This window comes from Myotis lucifugus, unplaced genomic scaffold (genome assembly GCF_000147115.1).
Source record: "Myotis lucifugus unplaced genomic scaffold, Myoluc2.0 scaffold_25, whole genome shotgun sequence".
NCBI classification, from domain to species: domain Eukaryota; kingdom Metazoa; phylum Chordata; class Mammalia; order Chiroptera; family Vespertilionidae; genus Myotis; species Myotis lucifugus.
Window position 1 is genome coordinate 9375975 of NW_005871073.1, and position 15299 is coordinate 9391273.

At 38.0% G+C, this 15299-nt stretch overlaps 1 protein-coding gene across 1 annotated transcript in view; it reads right to left on the bottom strand.

The window, feature by feature from the left end:
* The window catches only part of TTLL7 (tubulin tyrosine ligase like 7), a 94570-nt gene that overhangs the window by 6505 nt on the left and 72766 nt on the right, over positions 1-15299 (bottom strand). The window contains exon 19 of the mRNA XM_023751784.1: positions 5933-6106. Coding sequence (XP_023607552.1) covers positions 5933-6106 — 174 coding nt within the window. The remainder of the gene's footprint in view (positions 1-5932; positions 6107-15299) is intronic.

A 15299-nucleotide genomic window follows, 5' to 3' on the forward strand; every position in this document is an offset into this window, starting at 1 on the left:
ATTTTTAATTAGCAGTGGTCTTGAGAAAATAAACAATGGTAGATCATCCAATCATTTATTTTATTTTCTTCACTTGACATTAGAACCTTCCAGCAACAGTCTAAAACTTCCATAGATATATAAAGGAATTGAGGGCAATTACCTATTCTATATTAAATAATGTTGGTAACCACTATACCTGTATATCAATGGAAAATTACATTCATAGCTGTGTGATATGAATTTTATAGAAGAATATAAACTCACTAGAGCAGTGGTTCTCAACCTGTGGGTCTCGACCCCTTTGGCGGTCGAATGACCCTTTCACAGGGGTCACCTAAGACCCTCCTGCATATCAGATATTTACATTACGATTCATAACAGTAGCAACATTACAGTTATGAAGTAGCAATGAAAATAATTTTATGGTTGGGTTACAACATGAACTGTATTTAAAGGGCCAGAAGGTTGAGAACACTGCATTAGAGGCCCAATGCACAAAATTCATGCAAGGGGCTCAGCCCTTGCAGCCCCAGCTTTGTCCGGAAGGTCGTTCGGCTGTCTGGTCTAATTACTATATTACACTTTTATTATTATAGATTAAAATGGAAGAATTCTCCATAATATTCACAAACATTATTTTTGTATGAATTATCTAATAATATCCCCTAAATCTACTACCTAATATCACAAACTATAAATAATTGCTCAAATCATTAAGTTAATAGAGCAGTAAAATAATATACAGCATACCAAATTAAATCAAAATTGCACAATGGGTGATAAATAATAAAACAATTGATTTCTCACATCACAGATTATAAAATTATTTTCTTAATATCACATGGGTAATTTATATGGATTAATTATTATGTCAAGAGCTAGTGGAGTCACAATGATTAATCTGATATTTTCTTTCATGAAAAAGGCAAACTTTCTATCTAAGACAAAGGTGAAAAAAAGTGTTTGATCAAAATCTACTATATGTATTAGTTGAGAGTTATTTTATCTTCTATTCAAAATGCATTCTGATTACATTGATAATTACCAGAGTAAACAGTAACTTCTACCAACCTTCTTTTGAAGAATTTCCAAGTAATAGGCAATATTGACAGTACAATAACATTCACATATCCTTTTGAGTTAAAGATCTCTCCATTTCACAGATGAAAAACAAAAATACAAAATCCTGGTTACAGCTAACTTATACTATTTTATTTAACACTATTTAATACTGAAATAGTGTTTTCTATGTGCCCAGTACTATTAAAATTGTTTTACAATGTTAACCCAGTTCTCATCACAATTCTATATAGTAGATATTATTGTAGTTTCTATTTTATAGATAATACACTAAAGCACTCAGGGGTCAAATGGCTTGCCCACAGTCACACAGCTAGTAAGTGGTGTAGCCAGGATTAAAATCCATGTGGGTGAGCTCTAGAATCAGTGCTCCTAGCAACTATATTATATTGTAATTTCTCTCTAGGAATCCAAATTTTAAATCTAATGACTACAATGATTATTCTCTTTTTTCCCCAGAAATATGAAATATAATCTAGAAAATAGAAAACTATTACACATCCACAAACCTAAACTTTTTTAAAAAATATTTTTTATTGATTTCAGAGAGGAAGGGAAAGGGAGAGATATAAACATCAACGATGAGAGAGAATCATTGATGAGTTGCCTCCTGCACACCCCCTATTGGTGATTGAGTTGCAACCCAGGCATGTGCCCTCATAGGGAATCGAATCGTGATCTCCTGGCTCATAGGTCAACGCTCAACCACTGAGCCACACCAGCCGTACTAAGCTTTTTAACTGAAACAAAAAGAAGCTAAAATAAACTTTTTAAGAAAAAAAGAGGTTCAGTATGAACTCAAAAAGGCATATGAAATCACGCTGGAAGAAACTCTTTGCTTCCCTAAAGCAAATGCTGTGGAATATTTTAAAGCATTACAGGGAAACACTGGATTATTTGCCTTAATATCACCATTAATATCTCTTGGGAGATCCCATGCTAACTGAACCTCAAAGATTATATTTAAATATTCTTTGTAATGAAGTTAAATAATAAAATTTATTTTTTAAAAGAAAGAATAACGCTATGAAGTAGATTTATAGACTATATCTAAAAAGGCAGTGTTAAAGCAGCAAAAATATGAAAGGTTTATAGCTTTATTTTTATTCTAATTTATTCTTGATGTACAAAAATAACTAACTTGTAGCTAATTTGTACCAAGGAGAAATAACTTATACTACCCTACTTGCTTCACATACATAACCTAACTCATCTCTGAGACTATGTCTGCACACCTTCACCAATCCAGCATGTAGACATAAAATATACATTTATCTAATTCTTCCTTGATGTAGAATTGGTCAGTCTGTCATGTACCAACTTATTGCTGACCAAGGACAATCTCTAGAACACAAAGCATTTCTTCTTTTTTTAAAATTGATTTTAGAGAGAGAAAGGAAAGGAGGGAGATATAAACAATAATTTGTTGTTCCAAATTATTGCATTCATTGGTTGCTTCTTGTGTGTGCCCTGACCGGAGATCAAACCCGCAACCTTGGTGTATGGGATGGTGCTCTAACCAACCGAGCACCCGGTCAGGGCAAGAACATGAAGCATTTCAAGACTGGTAGCCTTGAATATTTAAACTACGCCACCCTTCTGATATTTTCCTGGAATAAGACCAGGATCCATGATACCCCCAGAATAAACTCAGCTTCCTGGTTTGGGAACACAAAGTAAAGTTCATCACAATATTTACCCTGCGTTTTTTGTTTAATTTTTTTAATGTGGTAAAATATATATAAAATGAAACACTATTTTTACTAAGTACACAATTCAGTGCATTAAGTGCATTCACAATGGTTGTGTAATCATCACTAATATTCAGTTCAGAACTTTTTCATCATCCCAAACAGAAACTGTACCCATTAAACACTAAATCCCCATTTTCTCTTCCTTCCAGGTTCTGGTAACATCTACTCTGCTTTCTGTCTCTATGAATTTGTCTACATACATCATATAGGTAAAATCACATTATATTTGTTTCTTTATGGCTTACCTCACTTAGCATGCTTTCGAGGTTCATCCCGATTGTAGCATGTATCAGAATTCCATTCCTTCTTATATAGGCTGAATAATATTCCATTGTATGTACCTACTACATTTTATTTATCCATTCATCTATTGATGGGCACTTGGCTTGTTTCACCTTTTGGCTATTATGAATAATGTTGCTATGAATATCTGTTTAAGTCCTTGTTTTCAATTCCTTGAGGTATATACTTAGGAGTAGAATTGCTAGGGCACATGGTAATTCTATAGTTAACTTTTTTAGGAATGCATAATTATTTTCCATAGCTGCCACACCATTGTGAACCAGCAATGCATGAGGGTTCTAACTTCTCAATATCCTCATGAACACTTACTATTTTGCACTTTTTATAATAGCCATCCTAGTGGGCATGCATTGTCCTGTAGTTTTAACTTTGATTTTTGGAGGGAAGTCCTAGTTTCAAGTCCCACCTCTGCCATATACGAGCATTGTGGATTTATATATCAGTTCTGTCTGGTTAGTCCAACTCTGAGAAATGGCTTTCACTTGATGTGTCTATTCAATTATTGCTTTACTGAGATGAAGGCTGAAGGCCACTGTCTTCCATAGAATGAGTGTCACATACTCTTTAAAGATTATTCAGAAATATCCTACAGATCTGTGGTCAAGAAAAACATAGTCATAAACCTTAATTATGTTAGCTCTATTTTCTTCTCTTTTAATTTTACAGATTAAATTAGGCAAATATAGCCCTGACCGGTGTGGCTCAGTTAGTTGGGCATCGTTCTGTGCACTGAAGGGTTGCCAGTTCAATTCCCACTCAGGGCACATACTTGGGTTGTAGGCTCCATCCCTGGTAAGGGGTGTGCAAGAGACAGTGAATTAATATTGCTCTCACCTCTCTCTCTCTCTCTCTCTCTCTCTCTCTCTCTCTCTCTCCCCCCCCCTTCCTCTCTCTCTAAAAATCAATTAAAAAATCACTTAGTTTTTCAAAGTCGTGGTTTACTCTTTTCTATCCTGAATAGGATTACAACTTACATATCCTATATAATAAAAGCCTAATATGCTAAGTGCCCAGTCGTCTGGTCAGCCGTTCAACCAATCAAAGTGTAATATGTTAATGATACCCTAAGGTCACTCAACCGCTCACTCTGATGTGCACTGACCATCAGGGGGAAGACACTCTGACTGGTAGGTTAGCTTGCTACTGGGGTCCCACCAATCCGGACTGAACAAGATGGGCCAGACATGCCTTGGAGCCCCCCCGCAGTCCCTCCCTGACTGGCCAACACCCTCTCACAACCCAGAACCCCTCAGGCTGGCCTGCGCCCTCTCACAACCCGGGACCCCTCAGGGGATATCAGAGAGCCGGTTTCAGCTCAATCCCAAAGGCCAGGCTGAGGGACCCAAAAATAAAGTCATATTCTTCTTTAATTCTAATGGGAACTATGATTGTCTTGTGGTGCAAAAATGTATTTCTTATTTACTCTGTGTGTTTTGTAGCTTAATAACAATATTATTTTTATGCTTTTGGAAACTACCTATTTTAACAGGATAATATTTATAAAAATTCAAGTTTTAAATAGAACTTATCAAATTTATTTCCCACTGTATGCTTTTCTGTTTTTTGTGTGTTTTTCTGCAGCTTTTATGTATTTTTTAAATCTTTAGTGTTGAAAGTATTACATATATCCCCTTTTACCCCCATTGATCCCCTCCAGCCCAACCCTGTCTCCTACCCCAAGTCCTCACCACCCCACTGTCTGTGTTCATGGGTTATGTATATATGCATATAAGGTCTTTGGTTGATTACCTCCCCCCACTCACCCTCCCCTGCCTTCCCTTTGAGATTCTGCATTCTGTGCCATGCTTCCATGTTTCTAAATCCACTCCATTCATCAGTTTATTTTGTTAATTGGATTCCACATATGAGTGAAATCATGTAATACTTGTATTTCTCTGACTGACTTATTTCACTTAGCATGATACTCTCCAGGTCCCTCCATACTGTCTCAAATGGTTAGAGATCCTTCCTTTTTATTGCTGCATAGTATTCATGGTATAAAATGTACCACAGCTTTTTTTAAAAATATATATTTTATTGATTTTTTTACAGAGAGGAAGGGAGAGGGATAGAGAGTTGGAAACAACGACGAGAGAGAAACATCGACCAGCTGTCTTCTGCACACTCCCTACTGGGGATGTGCCCGTAACCAAGGTACATGCCCTTGACTGGAATCGAACATGGGACCCTTGAGTCCGCAGGCCGACGCTCTATCCACTGAGCCAAACCAGTTAGGGCTGTACCACAGCTTTTTTATCCACCCATCTACTGATGGGCACTTAGTCTGTTTCCAGATCTTAGCTATTGTAAATTGTGCTGCTATGAACATAGTGGTGCATATATTCTTTCTGATTGGTGTTTTGGGTTTCTTAGGATATATTCCTAGAAGTCCCACTTATTTTTTTTGTGATGAAGGGAGTAGTAGAGGCATACTGAACAGTAAAAATTAAACTAAAAACTAAAGGCATTTCTCAACTGTTAGGCTTAAGTTTAAATGGTAAAGTATCCCTATTGGTGGGGGAGTTCATTTTATTAGCATTTTTCATTGTTCTTACTTAGCTTTTGAAAGCAAAACCATGTAAACCAAATAATATCATTTCCATGTAGTTTATTTCTAACCCCTTTAGGTTTGTTTGGTCCTTTAAAGGTAAAGATTGTGCAAATTAAAAGTATGTTGTAGACTAGAGTGTGCATGAATTTTCAGTCTTTAGCTTTTTCCCTAGCCATATAAACAAAAAGACTTTCAATTTCAAACTGCCTTGTGACTTTACTTTGTATAAAACGTATAGAGTCTATGAAACATATACAAGTACCTGGAATTACCCCAGTCAGTGCCAATGCCTGAGAATGATCCTCTTGTCTCCGTTGAATATTTGTAAACCAGAAGCAGGCACTGTTTACATAGTTCAACTAGGCGCTGGCAACACTGGAGCTGCAAAGAAGTCACCACCTCCGGGCTTTTACTGAAAATACTCTCCCAAGAGGATCTGTTGGCATGGAAACAGACATGACCTCATGACGCTGCTAAAAATGGCAACCAGCTATGTCACTTACCTAGCAACAAAGCAATAAGAAACAATAGAAACTCACACGTGTGAAGTGACTGCAGACAGTTGAAAGGTATAAAATACATATATATTTGTAAATTAATCTTGATATTAAAAAACAATATAGAATCCATAGACTTTGTGTCTTTTAAGACTTTATTATTGCCAACAATGGGTAAGTGAAAGGATGGTTTTCCAACACTACCTAAAAACTTGAGTTACTTTACAAGTCAAGTGTTTGTAAAATACTGAGCTAATTTCTCAAAAATTAGATAGATATAGATATAGATATAGATATAGATATAGATATAGATATAGATATATAGATAGATCTAGATCTAGATCTAGATATAGATATATGCCTAAGCTACCATTACGACCAAATGACCATAATGACTAGTTGACTGGTCGTTATGATGCACGCTGACTACCTGCTCAACGCAGGAGCTGCCCCTTGGTGGTCTGTGCGCTCCCACAGCAGGAGCGCTGCTCAGCCCGAAGCTGGGCTCACAGGTGGCAGTGACAGGCACAGCTGGGCCGGGATGAGCCGCAGCAGAGCTGCACCCGGCCCCGGCTCCTCCCTAGCCGCCTGCCACTTTGGCACGGCTACATCCCCCGAGGGGTCCCAGATTGCGAGAGGGTGCAGGACAGGCTGAGGGACCCCATCCATGCACAAATCCACACACTGGGCCTTTAGTTAATAATAAGTCCACAAAAAGAGTTAAAAAGATATTTGTGACTTCTTTGCAGTCGGAGAATTTAGGTTAATTGCTTAAGCTAATCAAAACACTTTCAGATGTAATTATGTCCATGATATTCCTAGAGTACACTTTCTGTACGTTAGAAGTAATGTTATCCCAACAAGTACTGCCATACTGCAATTCCAAAGGTAGGGAACCTTGCTCCTTTAGCTCACTCAGCTTATACCAAAGCAGGCAGTAGTGAGTGCTCACGTTCTTGGTAAACTTCAAGTGTGTGTGTGTGTGTGTGTGTGTGTGTGTGTGTGTGTGTGTGTGTGTACTTACAATTTCTAAGTTTACTGCCATGGCCCAAATAAGAATACACCTCATCATTCATCACCCCACCACCACCATCACCACCACCAGGGAGGGAGAAAAAGAGAGAGAACTTTTTTCCTTAGTGTAAATGAAACTCTTTTCAAGCCTCAAGGGCAAAGTTCAGTTTGAGACTGGTTAATGGTTCAAGTCTCATTTTACATAAACTACTTCATTTAACCATCTGAGAGCGAAAAGAGTAGATTTTCAAAAGGGAAAAATATATTTAGGAAAATATTTTTCTGAAAAAATGTATTTCCCAATGGGAAATTCAAAGACTCCATTTTCAATCTTCTATGGATATTTGATTATCTTTGGAATGTTTAAAAATGCTTTAGAAACTCAGAAAGGTATTTTTTATTAGAAAGGTTACTGTGTGTTTTTTGTTATTGTTTTTCAGGAGAAATGTGGTCACAAAAAAGCAACATGTCATCAGTGAATGGCAGGATTTCTTACAAATGAGTAGATTAGAGAAAATAAATTTTCTGCCATGTTCTGAGATGTTCCAGACTCAACAATAAGATGCTAATAGGCTAGTTAAATTAACTCTAAAAATAAAATTTAATTTATTAATAAATATACGAAAAACTAGATATGTTTATGTATGTTTATGTGTATATACATATATATCCAATTTACCTAATTTGATTTAAAAATATTGGACAACATCATATAATCAGGGAATCATAATAATATAAGGCCAAGAGGCATCATGACCAAAACGACCAGGCACCATGAAGTGCGTGGAGCACCTCCCGGTCCCTCCCCTGTGGCCCACAGGCTCCAATCACAGCAAGGCTGGCAGTTGGCGGGTGGGCGGGGTGGCAGGTAGGTGGGGCACGGAAAGGCAGGCACAGTGAGGTGCCCGCAGGTGGGCGGGGCCACACGATTTCACTCCCTGGGCCTCTAGTATATTTATAATTAATAAGTCAATCTAGCAGGCCCTACATGTCTGAGCCCAGAGAAATAAGAATTTCATGTAAATATAAATACACACAGAAAGTATCCTGTGTTCTCACAGTCTGCCTAGCACTTTCCTCTCCATTGGGATTCTGGTTATTTCTACAAAAGTCAACCTCCCCCACCAATGTCCCTGTCCATTTGGATATACTTATATGTTGATCCTTTGGAGCTAGTTGATTAGATTCACTATTAGGTCACTCACATCAGAGTAATTTTTCTCTTCCTGACTTGGAGTATATATAGGCAAGGTAAGAACAAATAAAATGGAAGAAAGTTAAAAAGAGCTTCTTCTATAACATTCTAATTTGATGTAACATTCTGAATAATATGTTAGTTATAATATGAGCAGCTTTGGCTTCTCATTCTCTCATGCTTCCTTAAATATTTAAAATAAACATATGAATCAAGGTCCTTTACCTATTTTTTGGTGTGTATGTTCACCCCCACTGGCCAAAGACCACATTCTACTCTATTGTTTATATTTAAGTGTCAGCACGCCCAAACCCCTCATAAAGAAAAAGAGAAAATGAACAGACATGCTTCATTTGGTACTAGGCTAATGGTGCCCCTTCTGCACAAAGGAAACCAATCCTTCAAACTGAGGCCCCACCTCCTACACACCTCCTGGCAGCGCTGAGGAAATGTGAAATGCTCCTATAACACTGCAGGATCTCAGCTTTCAATGCCAACACAAAATTTTTAAGAAGGTGAAAGATGTAGAAATAAACAAAAATACCAGTAACCCAGGGTTTTATCTACCTGCTTTCTGAATCTAAATTCCAAGGAAATGGGAGACCCAAAATTCATGAGTTTAAAAAGAAAAATTAAATGGTTAAAAAGTTTTCCGGCACACCCTCACCCTCAGAGAAATACGAAATAAAATGACTTTTGTTAGTAATATATCAATAATATACAGAATACTGAATATTTCTGGCAACAAAGGGGGGGGGTTATTAATGAGAGTCAGAGACTTGAAAAAATTTCCTATAATCCAGTAATGCAATAATTTTCATGTCCTTTCTCATCAAAATATTTAATAAAGCAGTTATTTAAAAAGTGAAATTGACTTCTACCTTCTCTGGTAGAAGTTCTGATGGATGGACGAGTGGCCCAAAGTTAAGTACAAGAAGGGAAAAGGGAAGGTAAAAAAACAATCTGAACTATACCAATTAGATAATCAGCAACAGAAAGAGTAATGAGCTAAAAAGTACTACCAACAACACATCGAGATGAAAGTGATAAGAGAATAGTAAGAGTCATATAACTTTAAGAGTCTACATGCTATGGGTACATTTTCAAGTAGTCATATAACTCAGCCTGGAAGAAGACTACCTTAGAATATTCCTTACAATTTCTTTTTTACTTAAGATGCTAAAAGGGAAGCTTCTCCATGAAAAACTTCCACAGGAAAATGCCTTTGGCTAAAGGATCCAAACCAGATTCTCTTCTTTGGCGTTTACATATCAGGGTTTTGAGAGGAGAGAGAGCTTTTCCAAACAAAGCGTTAACCACACTAGCCCCTGCATTCCCCTCTTTGCTCTACCCGCAAGCTCCTTTCTTCCTCTTCCTGCAAATCTCACCTGAAATGTTATTTCAATTGGCCAGCCTTCCTAAGTGCTCAGGCCTTGTTGGAGTCTCAACAAAACCTAAACTTCCACTATCCCAGTAAAACATGGTGAGCTATTCCAAGAGCTTTCTCCTTGGAGAGAACACATGCAGAATGTGGAGCAATATAACATTCCCAGGCAGCTGCATGTGAAAAAAAAGTCACTAAGCATGGGCTGCGCAGCCTGCAAGAGCAAGAGAGAGGGATGAGTATGTTCTCTATTTGATGAATCAGTAAAACCTCTAGGCCAATTCTAGAGAGACCTCCCACAAAGATCCACCATATTCTTTAATATTTCTGGATGTGGAAAAGGAATGCTTTATTTATTATTTCATTATGAAGGTGTTGACAGATGGAGGCAGTAATCAAGTTGACGCAGTTATTCGGATTATATATTTCCAAGATTTTACACCTAACTGTGAAAGATAGCTGCACGCTTTATTAAAATCTTTCCTTCAGAACTGAACTAAGAGTATAGTGTTACCCTGACTAGTAGGCTGTTAGGCCAAAGTTAAAGGAGTATATGTTGACTAGATACGATCTAAAGATAAGTAGAACTATTCTGGGTCGAAAATGAAAATCAGACACACACACACCACCACGTGGTTTCATAAAATTGAGGAAGCCTAAGAAACTCATTTGTAAAGCTGCACAATTAAATCTAGTATTAAACTCACCTCTATAAACCACCAAGTTTATAAAGAAATGGATTCAAAGCTACTCCCACTCCACCTGCCCTGGTGCTCAGCAACCACTGGCAGCTACTTTGAGGGAAGTTAATGAAGCACAGAGTTTAGAGCTTGAGTGCTTGACTCAGACAACTTGGATTTAAGTCCAGGCTCATCTAGTTACTATGAGAACTTGGACAAGTTATATATTCTCTTTATGCTTCAATTTCCTTATCTGTACAATAATAATATCTTATTCAAAATATTGCTGTGGTGATTATAAGAATATTTAATATGTAAAACAATATTAGGCATTTAGTAAGCCTTCAATAAATGTTCATCTCATTATCATTACTAGCAGTAAGATATGCCACCAGAGAAAACTGGGAAGAATACTGTGCCTGAAACAAGAGGAAAGAATTCTGAGTTAAGTTAGAGTGTATTGGCAGTTACCGGTTACCGGCATCCAGAGAACGGCTACTAACCCGGCGCCTACCAACCCGGAGGCAACGACTCGCAAGCAGCGCGACTACAAGAGCCCAGCGGAGACCTGCATCCCTCCACAGAAAGCAGATTCAAGCAACAGCGGCCTCCTGATCACCATACGCTCTGCCTGGGGAACAGTTGCTGTGTGTGAAGCCTCCCTCCACCAGCCAGAAGAGCCACCACAGCTGTGAACAGCACCCACCAGAGGCTCTGCTATCAACAGAGGAGCCGCTGCTACCACAACCGCCCAAGGAGCAACCACAGCCCGAGGAGCCACTGCCACCCAGGGAGCAGCCTCTGCCACCCAGGGTCCAGCCACTGAACGATTCAACAACTAGTCATGTCAGTGAGATCAAACATGGGTAGACAAAGAAACCCCCAAAGGAAAGAAAAGGAGGACTCGCCAGAAAAGCAGCTAAGTGAGACAGAGATATGCAACATGACGGAAAAAGAATTCAGAATAAGGTTCCTAGAGTACATGCACCGGATGTTCAAGAAGCAAGAAGAAACAGATGAAAAACTCAACTACTTATGCAAGAAGCTAGAAGAAACAGATGAAAAAATCAACAACTTAAGTAAGTCCCAAGAAGAAATGAAGAGCGACATAGCTTCAATAAAAAACTCCATTGAAAGTATCCACAGTAGACTGGGAGAAGCGGAGGACCGAATTAGTGAATTAGAAGACAAGGAAGCAAAACACACTCAAACTGTACGGCAAATGGAGAAAAAAATTAAAAGACAGGAGGAGAGCCTAAGGGAGCTTTGGGACAACATGAAACGAAACAACATACGAATAATAGGGGTGCCAGAACAACAGAAAGATGAACATGGATTAGAAAATCTATTCGAAGAAATAATATCAGAAAACTTCCCCGAGGTGGGGAAGAAAAAAGTCACACAAGCCCAGAGAGTCCCAAACAGGGTGAACCCGAAAAGACCCACACCAAGACACATCATAATTACCATGGCAAATGTTCAGGATAAAGTGAGAATCTTACAGGCTGCAAGAGAGAGACGGAAAGTAACATACAAGGGATCTCCCATTAGATTATCAAATGATTTCTCAACAGAAACACATCAGGCCAGAAAAGAATGGACAGAAATCTACAAAGTGATGCAAAGCAAAGGACTGAATCCAAGAATACTCTATCCAGCAAGGCTATCATTCAAAATTGAAGGGGAAATAAGAAGCTTCACAGACAAAAAAGGGCTAAGGGAGTTTATCACCACCAAGCCAGCCATGCAAGAAATGCTAAAGGGACTGGTGTAAAAAGAAGAAATATCAAGCTCAGAAAGAAAACAGCCACACACACACACAAAAAGAAATGGCTACAAACAAGTACCTTTCAATAATAACTTTAAATGTAAATGGACTAAATGCTCCAACCAAAAGACATCGAGTGGCTGAATGGATAAAAAAACATGACCCATACATCTGCTGTCTACAAGAGACCCACCTCATTAGAAGGGACTCACACAGACTGAAAGTGAAGGGATGGAAAAATATCTTTCACGCAAATGGAAAGGAAAAGAAAGCTGGGGTAGCAATACTTATATATGACAAAATACATCTCAAAGTGAAGGCCATAACCAGAGATAAGGAAGGCCACTTCATAATACTAAAGGGATCAATACAACAAGAAGATATAACCCTGGTAAACATATATGCACCCAATGTAGGAGCACCCACATACATAAGAAAACTTCTGGAAGATATCAGGGGAGAGATCAACAACAATACAATCATAGTAGGGGACTTTAATACACCACTGACATCACTGGATAAATCCGCTAGACAAAAACTCAGCAAAGAAACAGCAATCCTAAATGACTCACTAGATCAGATGGACTTAATTGACATCTTCAGAACACTTCACCCCACAGCTGCGGAATATACATTCCTCTCAGGTGCTCATGGGACATATTCAAAAATAGACCACATATTGAGTCACAAGCAAAGTCTCCACAAATTCAAGAAGATTGAAATCATAAAAAGCATCTTCGCAGACCACGATGGCATAATGTTAGAAATAAACTACAAAAAAAACAACCCAAAATACTCAAACACTTGGAAGCTGAATAGCATGTTATTAAATATTGATTGGGTTACCGATGACATCAAAGAAGAAATTAAAAACATCCTGGACACTAATGACAATGAAAACACAACAATCCAAAACCTCTGGGACACAATGAAAGCAGTCCTGAGAGGAAAGTTTATAGCTCTACAGGCCTATCTCAAAAAACAAGAAAAAATGGTAGTCAATCATCTAACTCTACAACTCAAAGAATTAGAAAGAGAGCAACAAGAAAACCCCAGAGTGAGCAGAAGGAAGGAGATAATAAAGATTAGAGCAGAAATCAATGACATAGAGACCAAAAAAACAATACAGAAAATCAATGAAACCAAGAGCTGGTTCTTTGAAAGGATAAACAAGATTGACAAACCCCTAGCCAGGCTCACCAAGAAGCAAAGGGAGAGGTCCCAAATAAACCAAATCAGAAATGATAGAGGCAAAATAACAACAGACCCCACAGAAATACAAATGATTGTTAAACAATACTACGGGCAACTCTACTCCAACAAACTAGACAACCTGGAGGAAATGGACAAATTCCTAGAAAAATACAACATTCCAAAACTCAATCAGGAAGAATCTAAAAACCTCAATAGGCCAATAACTATGGAAGAAATTGAAGCAGTCATCAGAAAGCTTCCAGCAAACAAAAGCCCAGGGCCAGACGGCTTCACAGGGGAGTTTTACCAAACATTCAAGGAAGAACTAAAACCTACCCTCCTCAGATTACTACAAAAAGTTCAAGAGGAAGGAACACTTCCAAACACATTCAATGAAGCTAGCATCACCCTAATTCCAAAACCAGGTAAAGACATCACAATGAAAGAGAATTACAGGCCAATATCCCTCATGAACATAGATGCCAAAATCCTCAACAAAATCTTAGCAAATCGGATCCAGCAGTACATCAGAAGGATCATACACCATGACCAAGTAGGATTTATCCCAGGGATGCAAGGATGGTACAACATCCGTAAATCAATAAACGTGATACATCACATAAACAAATTGAAAGAAAAAAACCACATGGTCATATCAATTGATGCAGAAAAAGCATTCGACAAAATCCAACACCCATTTTTGATAAAAACTCTCAGAAAGGTGGGAATAGAAGGATCATACCTCAACATAATAAAAGCCATATATGACAGGCCCACAGCCAACATCATACTCAATGGACAAAAACTAACACCATTTCCCCTAAGAACAGGAACAAGACAGGGATGCCCACTCTCACCACTCCTGTTCACATAGTACTGGAAGTATTAGCCATTGCAATTAGGCAAGAAGAAGAAATAAAAGGCATCCAAATTGGAAAAGAGGAAGTAAAACTGTCCTTATTTGCAGATGACATGATATTATACATACAAAACCCTAGAGACTCCATCAAAAAACTACTAGACTTAATACATGAATTTGGCAATGTAGCAGGATACAAAATTAACCCCAAGAAATCTGAGGCATTTCTATACTCCAATAGTGAACTTTCAGAAAGAGAGATTAGAAAAACAATCCCATTTACCATCGCACCAAAAAAATTAAGATACCTAGGAATAAACTTAACTAAAGAGGTTAAAGACCTCTACTCAGAAAACTACAGGACGTTGAAAAAAGAGATAGAGGAAGACATAAAGAGATGGAAGAACATACCATGTTCTTGGATTGGTAGAATCAACATCATTAAAATGTCTATACTACCCAAAGCAATCTATACATTCAACGCACTCCCCATTAAAATACCAATGGCCTTCTTCAAAGATCTAGAACGAACTCTCCAAAAATTCATCTGGAATAAAAAAAGACCCCGAATAGCTGCAACGATCCTGAGAAAGAACAAAGTAGGCGGGATCTCAATGCCAGATATCAAGCTGTATTACAAAGCCACTGTTCTCAAAACTGCCTGGTACTGGCACAAGAACAGACATATAGATCAGTGGAATAGAATAGAGAGTCCAGAAATTAGCCCGAACCAATATGCTCAATTAATTTTTGACAAAGGAGGCATGAACATACAATGGAGCCAAGATAGTCTCTTCAATAAATGGTGTTGGGAAAATTGGACAGATATATGCAAGAAAATGAAACTAGACCACCAACTTACACCATACACAAGAATAAACTCAAAATGGATAAAGGACTTAAATGTACGACAGGAAACCATAAAAATTCTAGAAGAATACAAAGGCAACAAAATCTCAGACATATGCCAAAACAATTTCTTCACTGATACAGCTCCTAGGGCAGTTGAAACTAAAGAGAAAATGAACAAATGGGACT